The sequence below is a fragment of the Elaeis guineensis genome, chromosome 1, assembly GCF_000442705.2.
Source record: "Elaeis guineensis isolate ETL-2024a chromosome 1, EG11, whole genome shotgun sequence".
NCBI lineage: Eukaryota > Viridiplantae > Streptophyta > Magnoliopsida > Arecales > Arecaceae > Elaeis > Elaeis guineensis.
The window spans coordinates 162,276,883-162,297,324 of NC_025993.2; the positions used below are offsets into that span (position 1 = coordinate 162,276,883).

At 42.9% G+C, this 20,442-nt stretch overlaps 2 protein-coding genes across 4 annotated transcripts; one reads left to right on the plus strand and one right to left on the minus strand.

Moving 5' to 3' along the window:
• Positions 1 to 210: 210 nt before the first annotated feature.
• Positions 211 to 5,539, plus strand: LOC105039458 (myb family transcription factor RLI1). 3 transcript variants are annotated; one of them, XM_019848122.3, is made up of 9 exons: positions 211 to 348; positions 768 to 1,010; positions 1,147 to 2,078; positions 2,236 to 2,446; positions 2,553 to 2,629; positions 2,706 to 2,745; positions 4,557 to 4,611; positions 4,766 to 4,835; positions 4,944 to 5,539. In XM_019848122.3, exons 3-9 carry the CDS (start codon positions 1,425 to 1,427, stop codon positions 5,163 to 5,165), a joined length of 1,329 nt encoding a protein of 442 aa, XP_019703681.2. In that variant the 5' UTR covers positions 211 to 348; positions 768 to 1,010; positions 1,147 to 1,424; the 3' UTR covers positions 5,166 to 5,539. The 3 variants fall into 3 exon arrangements, with proteins under 3 accessions (XP_019703681.2, XP_029118670.2, XP_019703680.2); XM_029262837.2 differs by having other exon boundaries at positions 768 to 908; XM_019848121.3 differs by lacking the exon at positions 211 to 348 and having other exon boundaries at positions 892 to 998.
• A 929-nt stretch (positions 5,540 to 6,468) lies between these two features.
• LOC105039534 (glucan endo-1,3-beta-glucosidase 8) lies at positions 6,469 to 9,200 on the minus strand. The gene is made up of 2 exons (XM_010915717.3): positions 8,802 to 9,200; positions 6,469 to 7,828 (listed from the first exon to the last, which is right to left on the minus strand). The coding sequence occupies exons 1-2, from the start codon at positions 9,140 to 9,142 to the stop codon at positions 6,712 to 6,714; spliced, it is 1,458 nt and encodes a 485-aa protein (XP_010914019.2). The 5' UTR covers positions 9,143 to 9,200; the 3' UTR covers positions 6,469 to 6,711.
• Positions 9,201 to 20,442: the final 11,242 nt, after the last annotated feature.

The following is a 20,442-nucleotide window of genomic DNA, read 5'->3' on the forward strand; positions in this document are numbered from 1 at the left end:
GCACAATTTCTGACCGCGTTTGCATCTGTACTACCCTGATCCCCGAAGTACGAATAAAATACAGGTGGGCCCTACAATCCTATGAAAGAAAGGACACGCGTCCCAGTGTCTGTGCGCTATGTAGCAGCAAGTCAACCAAGCAACATGGGCCCCATATGCACAATCCCCTCTGCCCTAAAAAAGGTAAGGGAACACAGAATTCTTATATTCCTCCGCGGAACATCCTAATTTTATCGGGGCCCCCGTGGGGCTTGGGCGGCGCTGCTGATATTCCGGGAGAGCGGCCGATGGCTTGGAGATTCCAAAGCGCCAGAACTCAAATCCCAAAGACTCTACCAGAAATGAGAGGTAAGAACATTTATTTCCTTTAACCAGTCTCCTACTCCTTTTACCGTACATCCCCCCGCCCCAAAAAAAAGAAGTTGATTAGCATCAACTTCACAATATGGGAACGAATAAAAAACGACTTTCACCGGGTCATTTGGTTCAAAATTCAATTTTTGGGCTTTTGTCGTTGGCTTTTTTAGTATTTCTTGTGGTCACTATTTTTTTTTTTTTTTTTATCAAAGGAAAGGTATTGTTATGTTTGAGCTGCCTCGCTGTCCCTTATCTGTTCGTTTTGGATTCGCATTTAGATATCAATATCATATACCGGCGTGAAAGAGAGGGTTTTTCTGCTTGGTGCTGATACACACAAAGCTGTTCCTTATACTTGGTTTTTGTCTCCACGTATTGAGATATTTTTGGATCCTTTTACTTGGTTCTAGTGCTTGAAGAGAGAGGCCCACTTCGTTAACTTCAAATTCTCGGGGCAAATTGGAACTTTTGCGACTATAAATGGCTGGAAGAGGCTACCTTGTTCTTTTCTGACTTGTATTTATTAAGCCTTGCCGCGATTCCATCTTCAGGTAAGAAAAGGCTTCCTTCCATTATTCTGAACTTGTGCTTTTAACTCCGTGTTTATCAATGTCTTCTTCTGTCAACTCGCTATCTGGATGGTAAGTCAATTGGTGAGTTTTGATCATCTCTAATCCACCGCTCTTGTTTGCGTTCATGTTTCACTGTCATGTTTTTTTTGGTAAATTTCTTGGTTTTGGGTTATCTTCTTGTTTCAGTTAAATCATTCTTCATCTCTATCCATCGTAGGAATAAATGAAGTGGACTCAAGATTTTTGAGTATTATTCTTCTCTTGTGCATGAAGTCTTGTGGAATATGAAGCACACTAGCTCTCCAAATGGAACCTTTGGATTTTGGTAGCGTCGGCTGCTTGCCTCCCTTTTTGGTGCATGCATGTTTTGTCTGGCTTCTGCTTTAAATTTGATGAGCAAATTGTGGTGGCGTTTGTCCTTGTTCTTCTGAAGTTGTGAAAAGTAGTAGTTGTTTACAAGATCTCTGACTTTTGATGGTCTCATATTGTGCTTAAATGGACATCCAAAGGATCAACTTCCATCATCGCAAAGATGATTCATTAAACAGCTCTTCTTTTGAACTCCCAAACCCTTCTTGTGGAAATTTCAGTTCTCAGCAGGCATTCAATACGGGGTTTCCTTTCCAGACCTCATTACTCGATTGTAGTCCTCGACACTACGCTGCCACGTCCTCCGATATGTCCCTTCCCTCCGAGAGAGGCTCACCGCAGCCTGGCTTCGTGTATCCTAATCGTTCTGCTATTGCTCCTAATTGTGTTGGATCAACACCTTCTGCCTTTTATGCTGCTGAACGTTTAATGGGTTTTCCTCCATTGGAGCACCACTTTGGCACCCCTCCAATGCTGTCGAAATTGCCAGGGATTCACTTGGAAGCTTCAACCAATAGTCCTTCAGAATCATATATCTGGGTTGATACAGGGAAGCAGAGTGATTTTGGTCCCAAGTCCAGGGATGCATTAGAATCGGTCGCGAAATTTCCTCTGCAAGAAAATATAACTTCTGGATTTTCTGATAATACAAAAAGATTCCCATGTGGAGATCATCAGGAGATTGAGCTTCAATCATTGCTGCAAAGCAATCAAAGCAATGGGTATTCCACTTTGGACTCAAGGCACTCATATTCACCTCGGGGGATTCATGATCCTTGTGTAAGTATTTCTATTTTTGGTAGACCCTGTGTAAGTATTTGCATGATAGAAAGGTATTGTTACAACATTTAGAGATGCTTCTTTGTGCTTATTCAATTGTTCGACAGTTTTCTACTGTAAGTTCTTAAATTGTTTGATGGTTCGTTCTTTCATAAAGGTTGGATATAATCTATCAAATGCTTCGGTGGGAAAACCAAGTTTTCAGTCTGCAACCAGGAAACAACTAGCAAAAACTTCAGTGGGTCTCCCTGCTACTCCTACTGGTACTTCATCTGGAACATCTGTACCCAATAAAACACGGATTAGGTGGACCCCAGATCTCCATGAGCGGTTTGTCGAATGCGTTAATCGCCTTGGAGGCGCAGAGAGTAAGTAGTCAAAGTATAGTATGTCACTGGGGAGTATGCGGTTGAGTCCTTTTCACACATCAAAAGTCGAAATGGATTCTGACATGAACTGGCTTACTGTATGCAGAGGCAACTCCTAAGGGAATTCTGAATCTGATGAATTCAGATGGATTGACCATATACCATGTCAAGAGCCATCTGCAGGTAATTTGTTAGATATTGATGACTTTTATATTTGTTTCAAATTGAAAACTAGGCATTGTAAACTATGTTTATGCAGAAATACAGGATTGCCAAGCACATGCCAGAGTCTTCCGAAGGTAAATTTTTTATCCTGCTGCCTTGGCAGTAGCTTCAAATTCATTGAAAAACCTTCTGGTTAAGTGAGAAGATGGTGTTAAAGCCTTTTATAAATCATATACAAAGTTAAAAAGATTATAAATCACAGAAATGACTTTATAACTGTTATATGAGATTTAAAAAAAAATATTGCAGGGGTTTATAATGTAATTGAGTTATGAAGTCATAGGCACGTACAAATGAATTTGCAGTTCATGTTTATTTATGGAAATTGACATGAACAGCATTGTGTCCTTGCATGAATTCACTTAAACTATTTGGGTAATAGGGAATTATTGAATTCCATCTTCTTATGGCTAATAAACCACTCACCTACAACTATTTCTCTGCTATCTTTTTTCTAAAGATGTCAGAGGATTATTGTGCTTTCTAAATGATTAAGTTGGCTGAGGAATTGTTTTGTCCTTCCAGGTCGAACATTCTACAGGTCATGGATATATGGTTGTATAGTTTGGCTTTGTTTTTGAAATAACTGGGGCCAAATACTGAACATCATGCATGTTGCAAAAAATATGACATCAATTTCCATGTAATGTTTAGAAACTCCAATTCTATTGTGACCATACAAAGTGTTCAATTCAACACATGCACATTGAGGGTTATTTATTTAAAAAATAAAAAATAAAAAGAAACCGATCAAAAACAAAGAAAAGAAAATGTAGAAACCAATTTAGGAGTTGTAGGTGTTCATTTGTCCTTTTTTTCTTCATTGAGGTGCTTACATGTACACGATGATGAGACCATGCACTTATCACCACTTGTTTTGACAACTTTTTGATGCTCAATGCTAAAAATACGAGATTTTCTAAGAGTTCTGTAAATAGCCTCAGAAAACTACCTGTCATAAGCTTGTCATCTTTGGCTTGTGTTTCTGTTTTGTCCTTTATTTTTTCAGTTACCTCATCGACTGATTTGAGCATCAGCCAGATCAATGCTTTTCCAGTGATTCATTAAGGAATCTTCACATTTGGCTCTGTAGGAAGCCTGTTTTATTGTTCTTGCATTAAGTTTGCTGTATTGCACTTGCTAATAATTAATTCTAGAAGGAAATGATCCCAAAAGAATCAGCCAAAAATATATCTTGACGCCAGAGTTTATGTATCCCTGAAGAAAACAAAGGCTAGCCCATCCTTATGGCTCAAAGTTTCATTTTACCTGTCAAGACCAATAGCTATTTCATCTTTACCATTAATTTTAAACTGTTAATATACTGCTAATCCTGTTCGCTTCCAACAAGGTCCAAGTCAATTAGAGTTGAATGAATCAGGTATTGCTCATGTTCGTTCCTTTATGATGTGTAAAGGAAACTTGTAAGATTCTATAATTACAAATTTGACAGACTGCAGACAGTCTGTGAGTAGATTCTAAAACTTAATTGCTTGAGAAAAGCAAAAACATTGAATAGGTTAATCAGTACATTTTCATGGTGTATTTAGTAAATCTAGTCCAATAACATTATCACATTCAATCAGTTTCTGGACCTCTCGTGTCTCAGGACTGCCTTGGGTTTTGGATGTTTGAAAAAATATCGATCACTCTTATACACTTCCAATAGTAAACATTCGTCAAAAAAGATCCAATGCTTGTCTAGATAGTCATTTTCCTTGTTTCTCCACTTGGACAGAACATTTTATCATTAAAAAGAACCTTTTTCATGTGCTTTGGCATATAGTTAGTGTGTGTACAACCATAACAAATTCATCTTTTTCCTTTAACAGTTTTAGTAAATAATTTCCTGTTGTATTTTGACTATATTTCCTAATATTTGCAGGCAAATTTGAGAAAAGAGCCACTGTAAATGACATGCGACAGCTTGATCCAAAAACGTACCTTCTGCTGACATTATTTCTTAAAAATTTGTTAAATAATCAAAACATCATTTTCTTTTCATATCCTGAGATATATCATTTTTATCAAATATTTGACCTTTCATTTAGCTCCAACTACATTAGGTAATTTGAAGTTACCATACTTTTGCAGTGGAATGCAGATCACGGAAGCACTGCAGCTTCAACTTGATGTTCAGAGGTGTCTTCACGAGCAGCTGGAGGTACACTAATTTTCAGCAAAATAGCTTGACCCTTTTTTTCATTTTTTGGTTCATGATTTTGTTTAGGTGACAATGTGACTGTTTTTTTTCTTATGCTTCTTTTACCAGATTCAACGAAATTTGCAATTGCGAATTGAAGCACAAAGCCGAAAGCTTAAGCAAATGTTTGAGCAGCAACTCAAAGCAAATGCAAACCTCACTGAGTCTCAAAACTTGGAGGACCTGTTTCCAGATGAGCAGCCATTATCTCTTGATGATGATGATAATGTTCAGATACTAAATGTTGAAGATGGATCTCAAAATACCAACTTTCCATCAAAAATTAGTTAGCTTTAAGATTGTCTCTGGTTGGATGTCATATAAGTTGAAGTTGGAGGTGTGAATCAAAATATCAGTTTTATAACTCAGTGAAATTGATCAGAAGCCTCCTCAAATAGAATTGTAGTTTAAGATAGTTGTCTGTTAGCCGGTTTTCTAAATGATGAAAAGTAGCATGAAGATTTTCAGTAACTTGATCAAATGTCATATGCTGCAAGACTGACAAGGAGAAATGCCAAAAATAAGATCCACAAATTGTCTTCAGATAGCAGCATGTGGATGTACGCATCTTGCTTATGTAATCTATGTCAATCACTTCAGGATATTGTTATCACATTTTTAGTTGGTTGCGAATTTATTAGACCAAATTTATTAGTTGTCCAAAAGATTCGACAATCCTTTTCTTTTATCTGGTTAACCTTTTGTGCTTTTCCAGAGTTTCTCCATTGTACATAAAGGTTAATGGGTGAGAATGTCTTCATCATATTTATCACAGCATCATTCTTCTGTAATCTAAGCAATTTAATATGAAAAATATTGTTTTACAATATAATTCACCCTCACAAAAACCTTTTTTTTCTTTGGGACTGGATAATTTGGTCATCTTTGCTGGCGGAGAGGTCCATTCCAAGAAGTTTTCTTTCTAGTCTACTAGTAGCATGAGCAAGTCTCCGAGAATTATTTTATAAAAGGTAAGTCTCCAAGATATTGAGGCCAAAGGAATCCAATTTATGTAAGACCTTCCAGAAACTTCGGTTAAGGGACTGGATTAATTGGTCCTTCCAAAAACTAATGTTGCAACTCCAAAACTCATTGATGCTGAACTCAGAAAAACAACATGGAGACTTGGGGACTGTAACGTTCCAACTGTTGTACAACAAGGCTTGCTGGGACTTTTGCCTTCCAATACAATTTTTGACATTTCATGGCTTTGAATTATGATAGCTACTGAAATAGTAATCAGCTAGATGGGATTTAACTTGTTCCAGTTTCTTGCTAGGTTTTGCCACATCATAACAAATAAGCCAACGATACATTTAAAACCAGAGGCTTTTCTTCTCCGCTTTGTCATTGAAACTGACTCCTGGAAACGACTTGAAACGTTTTGGAGAATTGCTTGAGCACTGGACGATGTAGCTTGATCATGCAACTAGCATCATCATCTTTCAAGACAGCATCAAAATTAAGCAACTAAATATATGTTTCCATCTGCTGATAAACTACTGAAGTCTCAAATGGCCTCAAATGTAGGTGGCGTCTTCTTGATGAACAGGTTTACAAGGCTGATCATTTTCCAATACATAGACCAAATTTGATTTTCCTTTTAAGATAACGAGTCCGAAAAATTAGTTTTCAAGAATAACAGAGCTCTATGTGAGAATATGAAGTTCCAGACCAAGTTTTCCTCTCCTTCTACATCTGCTTTCTTTGGTACTCTAAGGTAATCTTGACATGATTTTCAACTCATGTGTACTGAGAATTACATCTAATCAATGAGAACTGTAAAAGCAACAGCAAATCCAAACTAAGCATTTGCTTTAAGGCTACCACCTCCCTCTTACAAGAAAAGAAATGCTGAAAGCCCTCCGAGTATAGCTACTAACAGATCCAACACTCTTCTTTCTGGTGCTGCCACCGAACTATAAGCAATCATCACCGGGAACCGGCACTTCTCGTCGCTTGGATCCTCATCAGTTATCATTGCCAGGTCGGAGAAATCACAGTCACCAGCCTTCTGGTTCCTCACCTGGTAGTACATATTGAAAGCATAGGACGCATTCCCACGAAGATCCAAATGATTGCAGCTTGATCCATAGCCGAGGGAAGTGCAATCTGAGAAAGTACAGGCAAAATTGATGCTTCCTGGCAAGCTGGTGAGGTCAGTAGCGTCTGGATCAAGAATGCACCATCTTCTCTGCAAGTACTTCACCCCATGAGCACTCATCAGATTGTCATCTTCTTCATGACCTGATAAGTCCAATTCATACTTTGGCTTCCCGTCGTACTCGAAGATTCCCCAGTGCCTCTCGAAGTTACCCGGTGCTATGCTCTTGGCATCTTCATCAATAAGACTAAATAAGTAGACATCAATATTGCTTCCCTTCCTTGCTGGGGTCCCCATGCCGCTCATCAGATGTTGAAGCAATCCTTGGTTGAACTCTTTGGCCATTTCCGTGTTTGCATTCTTATCTCCATCGGTCGGCCAACCGACTTCACCCACTATGATGGGCATGTCAGGGTAGCCGGCCTTCTTCAAGGACCAGACCAGGGTGTCGAAGTTGGCATCGAAAACATTGGTGTATACTGCGTCGCCGTCCTTGATGGTCTTGTTGGTGCCTTCAAAGAAAGCAAAGTCCATCGGGAAGTGATCGTCGTCATAGAGACTGAGGAATGGGTATATGTTGACAACAAAGGGCGCATCATTTTCTGAGAGGAATCGTATGATTTGGATTGCGGAGTCTCGGATGTCTGAACGGAAGTCACCTGCAGAGGGGATGGGATTTGATCCTGGAGAGTTGTATATATCTGCATTGAAGGGGACGGTGGCTTTGATACGACCTCCCAATCCAGCATCATTGAGGGCTTTCTGAATGTTCATCAGTGCTGGCAAAGTGAGCTCATTATAGATGCCTTTGTATGTCTGGAGGAAGGGCTCATTGCCTACTGCCACATATCTGCAACGTTTAAATTTTGGATTGCGCTAGCTTCAAACCTCATCGAATTAAATTGGTAACCATAGAATGGTCTCCATGTTTGGTAGCTGTTGGCAATTAAATGACCAACTGCAAGTCCTTAATCAGATACAATTATTACTTCTTCTTCATAACCCAGTGAATTTATTAGGAATTCTTGTTTTCAGTCGTTAAAATAAGCAAAAAAAATAAAAAAAGAAATCAGAGAACAGATATAACAATTTTGAACTAAGTTCGTAACCCACTAAAGGGATTGACCCTAATAAAATTATATATTGAAAATAGTACTTCGTTATCGAAATGGGGGTCCCAAAGCAAAAGAAACACTTTTCAATGAAAACTAAGTCCGAAAATTTGGATGAAACACCTTGTAAAATAATCATAAATAACGCACAAACGGTTCTCGCAAAAAAATTTAGCACTTGCAATTAATAAGAACAGGAAACCCCGCTTCAGCAAACAACAGAGAAAGCCTAAATCAGATGTGGTACTAGAGAGTCCCAGTCGAGAAAAGGGGAAAACGAAAAGACCCAGCAAGTATGCAAAAGTGTCCATATTTGAATCGGCTGAAGGTCATTCAGGAAACCACAACCTCAAGCATTCTAAAATGGTCCAAAGAAGAGCATCCTTCACTAAACAATGCTAAAAAGTAATTGGAACAGAGCGAAAGAAACTCATTTTGCACACGACCCAGAGGTGCTCAATATCTAACTCTAAACAGCGAGAAATGGACATCAAATTAGAACTCATTAATGATCAAAATCTGAATTTAAACCAAGGAGACAAAAGTCATCTCAATTGAGAAGAAATATTAAAGAAAGAATCCAATGTAGAATGCCCCTAACGATATCGATTCAGTTAAAAAGAGGAACAAAGAAGAACAAAAGAATCCAATGAGCAAGGAGGAGGAGAAGGAGATATAGATGGCGTAGGAATCAAGGACGAGACTACCGACCTGATGTTTACGCCGCCTGTGTAATTCCACGAGGTGACGTTCTCATCCACCCAATCCACGGCGGCCTGGGGATCGCCGCTCAGACCCTCAAGCATGTAATTTGGTATCGCGACCATCACCTCGATATCGGTCCCCGCGAGGGCCGCGAGCGTGTCGGCATCCGCGTCGAACAGCTTCACCTTGTCGAAGCCGCTGTCGATTAGCATCCTGACCACCATGTCCGATGGGAGCTGGTGAGTCGCCATCTTCCCCCAGTTCACACCGACGCCATGACCCTTGAAGAAGGCCATGCCAATTACTAGTAGAAAGAAGCAGAGGAAAGACAAGGTTGCTGCTGCCATTTCTCCCTTCCTTCTCTCTCAAGAACCTCCGTTAATGACGTTCTTTTTGTTCCAAGTTTAGTCTGAGTGAGGATTTATAGTGCGCGAAATGTGGAGTTTTAGCTTTTTCTTTTTCTTCTTCCTTCCTTACTCTCTGTTTTCTTGATTCGTTTCAGTCGTTGATGTGGCGCCAAGGGTCGAGACTGACTACCTTAGACTAGAGAAATAGAGTAGGCCAACTTCGTTTACCTCTTTCCTTGGCTTTCACGTACTCTCCCATCACTGTCCGAAGAGGGACTTGTTTTTGGGACCCCCTAATCTGGTCTAGATTCGCCGCCCGATCGATTGGCCCCATACTGTATTAGGGCTTTATCGAAGCCAATCCTTGCGGTTAGCCTCCATTAACCAAACTAGAAAGGCGAAAAAGGAGGCGACGAATGAAGGTGGATTGTGGTTTTCCAACTAGGTCGCTACGTGGGGAGCATGTTGTTTTTATTTATCCATGGCTTTCCCAGTCGCAATGATCTCCTCTTTTGCCTCAAGCTCGCTGGTGATGCATATCCTCTTGTGCGTGCCAAGGTGGGTGCGGTCGCCATAGCTAAGCAAAGTGCATGAAAAGAATTGGAAAGGAGATTGACCTGTCTTCCATGGTCTGGCTCCTTTTTTTGTTCCCATCTTTTGGCCTAGCTTCTCTAATCCATTCCCTATGATATGTTCATGAGTTTTGGTCCAAAGTAGGAACACTCCTGAGTCCTGACCTCAGCAGATGCCGTATTCTGTAAGGCATTGGTTACCTTTGTTTCCCATGTTATTACATGAAGCGATGCCATCTTCTTCATGGTATGAAGCTTCCTTTGGCTTCACCGCTTTGGTTAACCGGCCTGTTAACCATGTCAATGCGGTGCTTCTCTTTTTTGAAAGTAAAGTAGGCTGGGATGTCGCCACCTGAATTTTTTTAGGAAAGAGATGAGGATGGAGGAAGGTGAGTTACTCCAAGATGGAGTGAGCCCACCAAGAAGTATTACATGTTCTTGCATTGGTGCACCATGCAACAGTAAAATCGGCATTGTGGTGTTAGTTAATTTAGCTTGTCTCCAGACCAGTTGGACTCTTGTGTTTCTTTACCACAGCAAAATTCTTATTGTTTTCTACTTACTGTTGAAAAAGATATTCTCCGTAACATAATGCGCATGCTGCTTCATGTAGGTGCAATTTACATAACATCTTTATTTACTTCTATGGGCTTATTTCATTCTTGTGACATTGCTATTTTCTATCTTTTGATGGTAGAGGGCATGTATTTTAGATTTTCCTCTTGATATTTTTGACATACTTTGCGGTCTTCTGGTTTAGCATAGATTCAGGCATAAATGTTCTAGATAATATATCCATCTTTTGATTGGAATCAACTGGAAAATTTATTATCCTATTAATTACTTGGAAAAGTGTTTTGCAATCTTACTGTGTAAACTTATGCATCAAAATGTATATTTGTGTGGATGCACATATGCACTTTTTTGTTGCGGATATACTAGATTTTTGGATGTCATACCTTTTTGTACATCACCAAACAATACTCCTGTTCATTCTTCTCATGTCATGGACTCCAGCATTCATTGTCCATGCAACCTTCTTGTGTTGATTCTTCTCCTTGACTGATGTCACGCAGCTTTGATCTTCTAGATGCACCCATCCAACTAGTTCACCGCCACACCAATGAGTGACTGTTGTCCTCATCACCTTTCCCTTTGTCCCGTTTTCCCTTGGAATGACGTCTGTCTGTTTTGTTAGAGGTTTTTAATTTTCAAAATAACCTTTCTTTTCTCTTCTCTTTTTTTTTTTTTTTTTGATGGCAAAACTTTTCTTTTCTCTTCTTATCCATTTGGAAGTCATATTGTTTGGAAACTTTAGGCACTTGGTTTAAGAGACACTTTATTTCCTTGCTTTTTTATCCATTAAGAGAAGTTTGTTTTTTTAATGCTATGCTTTTCAACAAAGAGGCACTTCTTTTCACTGTTACGATTATGGTGTACTCCGATATTGGACTTGAATCATTCTTTCTTTCTTTTTCTCTTACAGTCATACTTTTTCTTTCTTACAACTATACTCTCTCATTTACAAGCGAGCAAGGATTGATATTTTATACTTTTGGGGTGTAGCCTAACGTGTAGAAGTGCATAGGCTTTCTATTATGAAAATAATAATTTCTGCAAAACCATCTGCATAGTAGAGAAATAATTATAATTATCTTTAAGTAAGCGTCTTAAGTGGTATGTCTAACCCAGTTTATTTTTATTTTTTGCTTACTTTTCCTTGAATTTGACATGTCAAGTGAAGTCCCCAACATGTTTAGCTTAAGATGTTGAAATTTGATGGTTTGGAGTTTTGGTGGAAGATTGATAGTTTCTTAGGTGTTTTGTCTGTTATTTCTTTGATAATGCTTGGTACTGTTGTCAGTAAATAGATAGGCTATATGAGATTCCAACTTTTATGAATCAAGCTGGGTCCTAAATTCATGTGGATGTACCGATATTGGAGGCTATATTCTTGGAGTTGGTTACTACCAGTAAACAATGAAATTATTCCTACTCTATCCACCAAGAACATCTGGCCAGTGTTCTTGGGTGAGAATTGCTGGATTTCTTGGACCGACTCTGGATTATCACTTAACTCCTACCACAGGGGGATTTGGCCAAATGCCTACTATTAACTTCCACATTTCTTTATCAAGGATGATGCATTCCCTCCGATTGGTTTTAACAGTTCTATTCTAACAAAATAGTAAAATTTATAGTAAATGATATCAATAGTGCCTTTGTTTTTGTGATGGCTTACTTTATTTGATTTTGTGAGGTGCTTAATTCATCTACTTGTGAACCTTGTTTAGGATCTGTAAGTTGCACCATTGTCCAAATGAAGGAGGTTCTCGCTAGCTAGGTATCAAAGCTTGGGAGGTGTTTCTGAAGTGGATCAGTGTAGGGTAAGATGAAGTTTAGGCTTTGTAGATGTTCATGCATTGTTCTTTTAGACAGATCGACAATTACTGAACCATTATAATTAACAAAAAAAAAAAGAAAAGAAAAGAACTGCAACGTGTTTGGTTTCATCAGTATATATTTTTGACTAACTTGCCAACTTGCACGAGGGTGAGGTCTGACACAGCAGAGGAGGCTCTTGGATATGTGCTGAGGTGAATGCGAGATGTGATTTTTGATGTTTTGACCATGTACAAATTTGTATGTGATCCGTGTTTGATATAGATGCAAGAGCATGCGCTGTGACCTGCTTCCGTTGCCCTGGAAGATCCCATACCACCACGAGCGCGATAGAGAGAGCCTTTCACAGGCTAAAAGAATACCCTACAGCATTACTTGTCGACAACATCAATATTTAAAGATGTTTCTATATACATATAGGTTTTTGAAAACATCAATATAAAAGCAATGATTTGTTCAAAATACACTGCAAAGTTTGTGCCCCAGCATGATGAATGTGATATGTTCCTTATTCATGAAATATATGTTACTTAAAAATATAATTTTTGAAATATAGCTCCTAAATTAATATGGGACACTGCTGCCCCGTTTTTTTAGCTCCAAGCACAGCCTGTTGGCGGTATGTTGGGGTCAAAATATCAATTTTTGCCTTTGAGATTCCAAAAGAACAACTTGAACAAGCTATGGGAGGAGTCAAAATATTTTCAGCCATGGGAGACAGGTCGGATCAGATATGTTCTGATTGGTACAAGACATGTCAAAAATCTGTTGATCCAAATCTAATCTATTCATTAAGAGAGTGCTTGGTTGAAGAGAATGGAGGTCTGAAATAGGAATTGAAATAGTTAAGTCCAATTCCAGCCGTTTGGTTGGAGAGAGTTTCATTCTGATTCCAATTTTGTAGTGAAATGAAAATGACCCAATCTACCTAAAACTCAATCCCCACTCTTCCCTATGAATTCAAAATTTTATTCTGATTTCAATTTCAGTCATGAACCAAACGCTTCAGGGGATTTGGTTATTCCGATTTTCATTTCAATCCTGTTGGTGCAGAATTCCGCCGACGTCGGAGAAGCTGGAGTCGAGAGGATCGCGTCGGCCATCGGGACCTGCAAGGAAAGTCTAAACCGGAGTTGGGGATGCTCCGACAAGACCCTCCGACGCTCAAGTCAATACTCTGCCTCAACAGAAATGGAGCACTCAAATGGGATTTTAGCAGAGTTTCGAGATAGAGTTTCGAGCTTAGAGAAGAATGTATCTGAGGGTCCCTTTTTATAGACGGAGAGCGTAACTGATTGACAGTGACGTCTGTAACTGCCTGGTAGTGGGCCGTTCGGGGCCACGCAGAGTTTGTTACGGAGAGTAGTGGCGTCAGGGAGCCGTTCAGGGCCACGTGGAGTTTGTTATGGAGAGTGGAGTGGTGTCCGTTGTCGCGACTTGCCAGAGAGTGGTGGAGCCACGTGGAATCCGTTACAGAGAGTGGAGTAGGATAGTGGCCATTATCGTGACTTGCCAAAGAGTTCGGGTCTGATGGCTGAAGCTCGGCTGGGACGTCTGATGGAGCGGAACGGCTTTTTATCTCAGTAATCCAGAAGAAGCTCGGATATTTTCGAGGTTGCTGATGAGTCTATTGTTGTCGGATACCTTAGGCACTGATGCTACAGGTGGGAGTCATCTGTTGTAGAAGCTCGGACAGGAACTTTCTGTTGGCGAAGTTCGGTAGAAGTCCGATTGCCAGAGAAGTCCGTCTGGGATTTGCCTGATGTGGAAGCTCGTCTGAAGATTGTCCATCGGAGAGGTCCAGTTTCATGAGGAATCCGGCAGGGGGTCGTCCGACAGTGGAGTTCGGATGGTGTTGTGGAGGTTTGTCCGCTGGAGGAGTTTTGAGGACACTATGGAAGGTCGAACGTCGGAGGAGTCCAGGATTCAATATTCAATTCTGCTGTGGAAGTTCGGACGGAGTCCGGCTTTTGTAGGAGTCTGAAAGGAGTCCGCTTATTGTAGAAGCTCGGACGAAGATCGGTTGTCGTAGAAGCTCAGATGGAGATTTCTTATTGGAGAAGTCCCGCTGCTGGAGAAGCTCAGTCATTGACGAAGTCCGAAAGAAGTTCGGAGTAGAGATCCGGCTGGTGGAGCCTGTCCGTTGTCTGTGATCCATCCACTATGGAAGTTCGGATGGAGTCCGACTCTTGTAGGAGCTCGGATGAAATTCGGAAGGCGATCGACCGCCGTAAAAACTTGGATGGAGTCTAGTTACCATAGAAATCCTGCTGTTGGAGAAGCTCGGACATTGACGAAGTCCGAAAGAAGTTCGGAGTAAAGTCGTTCGTGGCCGGAAGAAGTCTGGAAGAGATTCGGAGAGTGGTCGATCACTGTAGAAAATCGGCTGATAATGAAGTCCAGAGAGCATTTGGAGCAGTTCGGTAGATGAATGGGGAGCTCATTATCGAAGAAGTCCGGATGGTATTATGGAAGCTCGGACGGTCGAGGGAGTTCAGAAAGACGCCACACAAGGTCGGAAGCCGAAAGAGCCCTGGAAGGGTCGGCCTTTAGTGAACTTCGGCTAGGGGTATTTTATACCCAACACCAGTCCCCCTACTTCCGAGTTCGGATTCCGAATGAAGGAAGTACAGAAAATTTTCACAGCCGAAGTTGCCTCCCTCGATTTTCATACTCGATTGTTTCCGGATATTTTGTTATTTGGCGCGCTGGTGCTGGAGCCTTTTCAAATCGAGGCAATCCGAAAAGACTTTTTCGAGATTTTCGCTGGAGCATTGCTCAAAGTACGGCGTAATAATGGTTCTGTTAGCTGTCGGCCACTTTCGGCCGCCTGCCATGATGAGTGGGACACGTAGCGATTGTAGATCGACCAGAAGAGATCCACGATCATTATTCCACCGGACCTCGTCGCCTATTTAAACCTGCATCCCTCCTTCAGGGGTTTCACTTTGTCTGAAAGTTTTCTCGGTCCCTCCTTCTTCCTGAGAGTTTCGTTCTTCCTGAGCGTCTTTTTTGACCTTAGGCGTTCTTCGAGTCGTCCCCATCTCTGCATCTCTACATCCTTCGGACCAGCCTAGGTTAGTTTCAGAACTCCCCTCTTTGTTTTTTTCTCTTGCTGTTTTTCTTTCGTTTTTTTTTGTTACATTCCACCTGTTTGGTTTTCCACGAACATCCCGTTTTTTATTTTTCCTAATTTTTTTGGGGATTTTAGGATTTTTGCTTGATTCAAAATGTCCTCCAGCACTTCCTCCTCTAGCAGTTCTAGGAGTTCGTCCGTCCCAGCTCTCCAAAACCTTAGTTCTGTAGATGAATCTTGTCCGATCTTTGTACCAGACACCATCCCAGCTCTCTGACTTCAGAGAACTCTCACTGATTAGGATTCAGTATGGGGTTTCTTGGAGTACGAGCTGGAACTTCCTGAGCCGACTGGCCGGGCTAGCGCTCCTCCCCCGACTGCTTCTGTTTATACCAAGAAGCTTTCTGTGCCGGGCTTCGACTTTCGCTTCCACCTTTTGTTATTGCTCTCTTCCGCTTCTTAAACATTTCTTTAGTTTCTGTAGCGCCGAACTCCTTTAGGTTTCTGATAGGATTTCTTTTCCTCTGTAGTTTAGCTGAAGTTCGGCCGATCCTTTCTTTATTTAGGAATTTCTATACCTTCAAGCGTCATCCCTCAACGAAGGACTGGTGGTACTTCTCCCTTCAGTACGGTAGAAAGGGGTTGCTGAAAGGTGCCCCCTCTTCTATTCACAACTAGAAGGAGAAGTTCTTCTATGTCCGATGCTCGTCCTTGGAGTTGGGGTTGCCCCCTAGGGCTTCCTGAGGGATTTCGTCCGTCGGGCTTCCAGCCTGGGACAGGATGACCTTGAGGCCTCCAATAAACTCGAGGCTTATCCAGCCCCTCTTCTCTCCAACCTCCTGAAGGAACAACTCTTGTTTAACATCGACCTAAGCCCTCTCAACCCTGTCGGTATATATATATATATATTTGCTTCCCCTTTCTTCTTGTTCCTTTGTTAAGCTGTGTCGATCATCATTTACTACAGATATGGATGCTGATGCAGCTCAAATGCTAGCCCAGGGTCTCAAGACCCACAAAAGGAAAGGCGCATCATCTTCGGGGGCGGCGAAGAGGGCAAGGGCAGAAGAGACCAGCTCACCGCGCCTGCCCAGACGGCCATTGCCATCGACTCTCCCTCCGACATCGAGCTCGCAGTCCCCCGGGCCTCTTCAAGGAGCTCCCCGACCGAGGTTTTCGCTCCAGAGGCCCAGCCCGAGGAGGTACTGGGGGCCGAACGGAGAAGGAGAAAGAAGACATTGGCCCGTAAGAGCCGCAGCAGCAGGACTGCCATCGAGGAGGCCGACGGCTCCGAAGAAGATCCGGAGGAAAATCCCTTCAACAATAGGGATCTAATAAAGAGATTGATCGACGGGTGCATCCTGTCCGAGGTTGTCCACAGGACCGTTCACGTCGATCCTGAGCAGCGGGTCTGGGACTCTCTGGGGTCCTTTCTCGAGGTAGGTCAATTTACTCCTTTCTTCTTCTCACCTCTTTGCTTAGCTTATTCTTCAGCTTTTATATTGACTCCCTGGCCGCTCTTGTAGATTGGACACCAGCTCATCACCAACATCGTGGCGATGAACAATGCTAGGAAGGAGGTCGTCTAGGCGAAGGAAGGTCATCTGACCGAGGCCGTCCGTCTCAAGGAGAAGATCGTCGAAGTCGCGAGTCTCCAAGAGATGCTGCAGAAAGAGGAGCAGACCTCGACAGACTTGAGGGCCACCTTGGAGGAGAAAAGAAAGAAAGCAGAGGCCGAGGTCTCCGAGTTGAAGGCGCAGATCCCGACCCTGATTTTGGAGGTAATGGTCCGGACAGTGGAGGAGTTCAAAACCTCCTCCGAGATGAGGGATCTGAAGGTCGAGTTCGGACAGGCCGCCTTCATCAAGGGCTTTGAGCTCTGCCAAGAGAAGATGATCGAAAAGTTTCCCGAGCTGGACCTCGACTTCCTGGATGAGGCATCTGATGATGAAGCCGGGCCTTCTGAAGCTGCTGCCGGTCTTCCTCTAGTCGAGACTTCCTCGCTTGTTGCAGCTGCCATGGCCGATCTTCCGGGGGCGTCGAGCTCCCCCACTTCTGCCCCAGAGGTCCGAAACCTCTAAATTTGTATTCTCCTTTTTTTTTTTGCAACTTTCCTCATTCCCTTGTACTTAAGAACAACTTAATCAATGAAATCGGGTTTTTCTTTACAGGGGGCTCCTCTTTTTTACTCTGCATTCCCTTTCTTCTCTTTTATTTTCTGGCACTGATTTGTGTTGTGGCGCTCTTGTCTTTCAACGACAGTGCCCCACCGAAGCTCTTCCCTTACCATGAGGGATTTCTCTGAAGTCGATGGTCCGGGACCTCAGAAGAAAAGTTCATCGCCTGACAAAGAAATCCAAGAAGCTGGATGATGAACTTCACCGATTGAGGAAGAGCCATTCGAAAGTCACTGCGGAGGCTGCTCGCTTTCGGGACCTCCACAAAAAAAGCTTCATGGACTACACCCAGAGGAAGGCTGACTTCGTGAAGGAGCTTGAGGAACTCCGAAAATATGCCAGCGATCGATCTTGGGTTCAGGCTTCCAAGATCAGCTCTCTTGAGGTCGAGCTGGCGGCTGCACGGGAGAAGATCGGCCAGTTGGAAGGAAGCTCGTCCTGGCTCACAACTCAGGCCGACCGCGATCGAGATTGGTCGAAGAAATTCTTCGACTTTTAGAAGCAGCTGCAGGACGCCGAGGCGAACTACAACGCCTACCGAGTCGGCTGGTGCGGACAAGTAGACGACTATCGAAGGAAGCTCAAGACGGTGACCGACGAGGTTGCCCACCTTCAAAGGTAGTTGTCTGAGAGAGTCCAGGCCATCTCTGCACAAGGCTTCGACGAGCTCCGCTCCTTGAGGGGGACCATGGAAGAACTGTCCATGGCCCTTGGGCAGGAGAAGGCCGAGCTGCAGCGGCTGAAGATTCAGCTGGCCTACGAGCAGCAGGCGGTCAAGGATGCCGAGGTGGAGTCTGAAGTTCTGAGAAAGAGGCTTCGAGAGTCGGAGGGCGAGAGTCGACGGTTCCACCAAATGTATCGGGAGATGTTGTTAAGAAAGAAAGAACTGAAAAAAGAAGTCGAAAACTTAAAGCAATCCTCGATGATGGCTGGAACTGAGAGTTCGAAGTCTGAAGAAGCCGAGCTTCCTTAGAGCTTCTTTACCTTTTACTCTATGTATTCTTTTTTTTTTATCATTTTTCTTTTTTGGCCTTCAAAGGCTTTGTAATGTGCACTTCACTAATGAAATGAAAAAAAAATTTTCCGTTATCTTGTCCATTCTTGCATCAAGTTATCGTTTACTGAACTTCTTTTGTCTTTTATCTTGTTCAAGGTCGACGTCGTTTGAAGGTTCCTGGTCGTCGCCATGTTAATTTGCCCCTTTTGTTCATGATCGAAGGTCTTTTCGAGGCCACTCGAGTTTGACGCTTCCTCCCGGTGCTCGAGCTTAGAGGCCCGAACTTCTCATTACCTCGAGGAAGTCGATTTTCTCCCGCTAGTGTTGGGTTCTCTCTTGGAGACTGAGGGTTTTTGACAAGAGCCTTCTTCCTCGTTGAGATAAGGTTCCCTGTGTCTTTGACGTAGTTTGTTTTTCCCTTATCACTGGCATGGCTCGTCGCTTCCCTTTTTCTCTTCCCCTTTTTTTTTTCTACGTTCGAGTGAGGGTTTTTCCTCTGCTCTTAACGGGATTGTAGGAGTGTAGAGGAGCGGTTGAGGAGGCTTTCCTCCTTATCCAGTCTTGAATGATCGATCTTCGTTTATGTCAGGATGAGGTTCTCCTTCTGTTCTCGATGCAGTCGATTTCAGCTCATGTTAGGATGAGATTTTCCTCCTGTTTCCGACGCAGCCGATTTCAGCTCATGTTAGGATGAGATTTTCTCCTGTTCCTAACAGGGCTGTGGGGACATGTAAGGACCGTTGCAAGGGCCTCTCCCCCCATCCGATCTCTAAATAATCGGGCCTTTGACTTTGCTCATGTTAGGACGAGGTTCTCCTCCTGTTCCTAACATGACTGTGGGGGCACATAAGGGCCATTGCAAGGGCCTCTCCCTCCATCCGGTCTTTAAATAATCGGGCCTTCGATTTTTCTCATGTTAGGATGAGGTTCTCCTCCTGTTCCTAACATGGCTGTGGGGACATATAAGTGCCATTGTAAAGGCCTCTCCCTCCATCCAATCTTTAAATAATCGGACCTTCGACTTTGCTCATATTAGGATGAGGTTCTCCTCCTGTTCCTAACATGGCTATGGGGGCACATAAAGGCCATTGTAAGGGCCTCTCCCCCCATTCGATTTTTAAATAATCGGGCCTTCGACTTTGCTCATGTTAGGATGAGGTTCTCCTCCTGTTCCTAACATGGCTGTGGGGGCACATAAGGGCCATTGTAAGGGCCTCTCCCCCCATCCGATCTTTAAGTAACCGGACCTTCGACTTTGCTTATGTTAGGACAAGGTTCTCCTCCTGTTCCTAACATGGCTGTGGGGGCACATAAGGGCCGTTGCAAGGGCTTCTCCCCCCATCCGATCTTTAAATAATCAGACCTTCGACTTTGCTCATGTTAGGACGAGGTTCTCCTCCTGTTCCTAACATGCTTAGTTTCGATTGTCGGAAGGAGCTACTCCCTGTCGTTACGAGCTCATGCCAAAAGAAAAGATATGCAAATATAAAAGAAACTTTTATTTAAGGTAAAGTTATTGGTAATACATTCGTAGATTTTTTGAATCCCATAGTCATGGAAGGTCTGCTCCCCGTCGGGATCCTCCAGAGATGGAGTTGATGATCCTAATTGGAGGTCGATCTTCAAGCTGTTCCTCCCTCCTTGGAGGCTCCGGTTGTGGCAGGGCCCTCGGCCGATCTTTCCTACTTTCAGGCCGACGTCGAATGAATCTGTCGAGCCGACCTCGTCTGAAGAGCTCCTCAATCTCATCTCGACGCTGAATGCACGCCTCCGTGTCATGGCCGTGGTCACGATGATAGAGGCAGAATTTGTTAGGGTTGTACTTTCCGGGGTGTGTGCGTATCCTTTCCAGCCTCGGCAGCTGCTCCCTGACCTCCATTAGCACTTGAGTTTTCGATGCATTGAGAGGGGCATAGATGTGGAATCTATTGGAGCACGATCTCGGCTCCTCCCACGGACCTTGGGTGCGGCAAAACCAGCAACGAACAAATCTGAAGACTTCTGGACTCGATTGAAGGCCCTTGACGAAATCAGCCTGGTTGCTGTCTTCTTCGTCAGCCTTTCGTTCCAGATGA

Excerpts from the sequence above, each read along its gene's own strand:
- LOC105039458 (XM_019848122.3), top strand. The coding sequence starts at position 1,425 with ATGGACATCCAAAGGATCAACTTCCATCATCGCAAAGATGATTCATTA. Across the intron at positions 2,079-2,235 it reads GGGGGATTCATGATCCTTGT|GTTGGATATAATCTATCAAA; the intron begins GTAAGTATTTCT and ends TCTTTCATAAAG. Across the intron at positions 2,447-2,552 it reads TCGCCTTGGAGGCGCAGAGA|AGGCAACTCCTAAGGGAATT; the intron begins GTAAGTAGTCAA and ends TACTGTATGCAG.
- LOC105039534 (XM_010915717.3), bottom strand. The coding sequence starts at position 9,142 with ATGGCAGCAGCAACCTTGTCTTTCCTCTGCTTCTTTCTACTAGTAATT. Across the intron at positions 7,829-8,801 it reads ACAGGCGGCGTAAACATCAG|ATATGTGGCAGTAGGCAATG; the intron begins GTCGGTAGTCTC and ends TAAACGTTGCAG.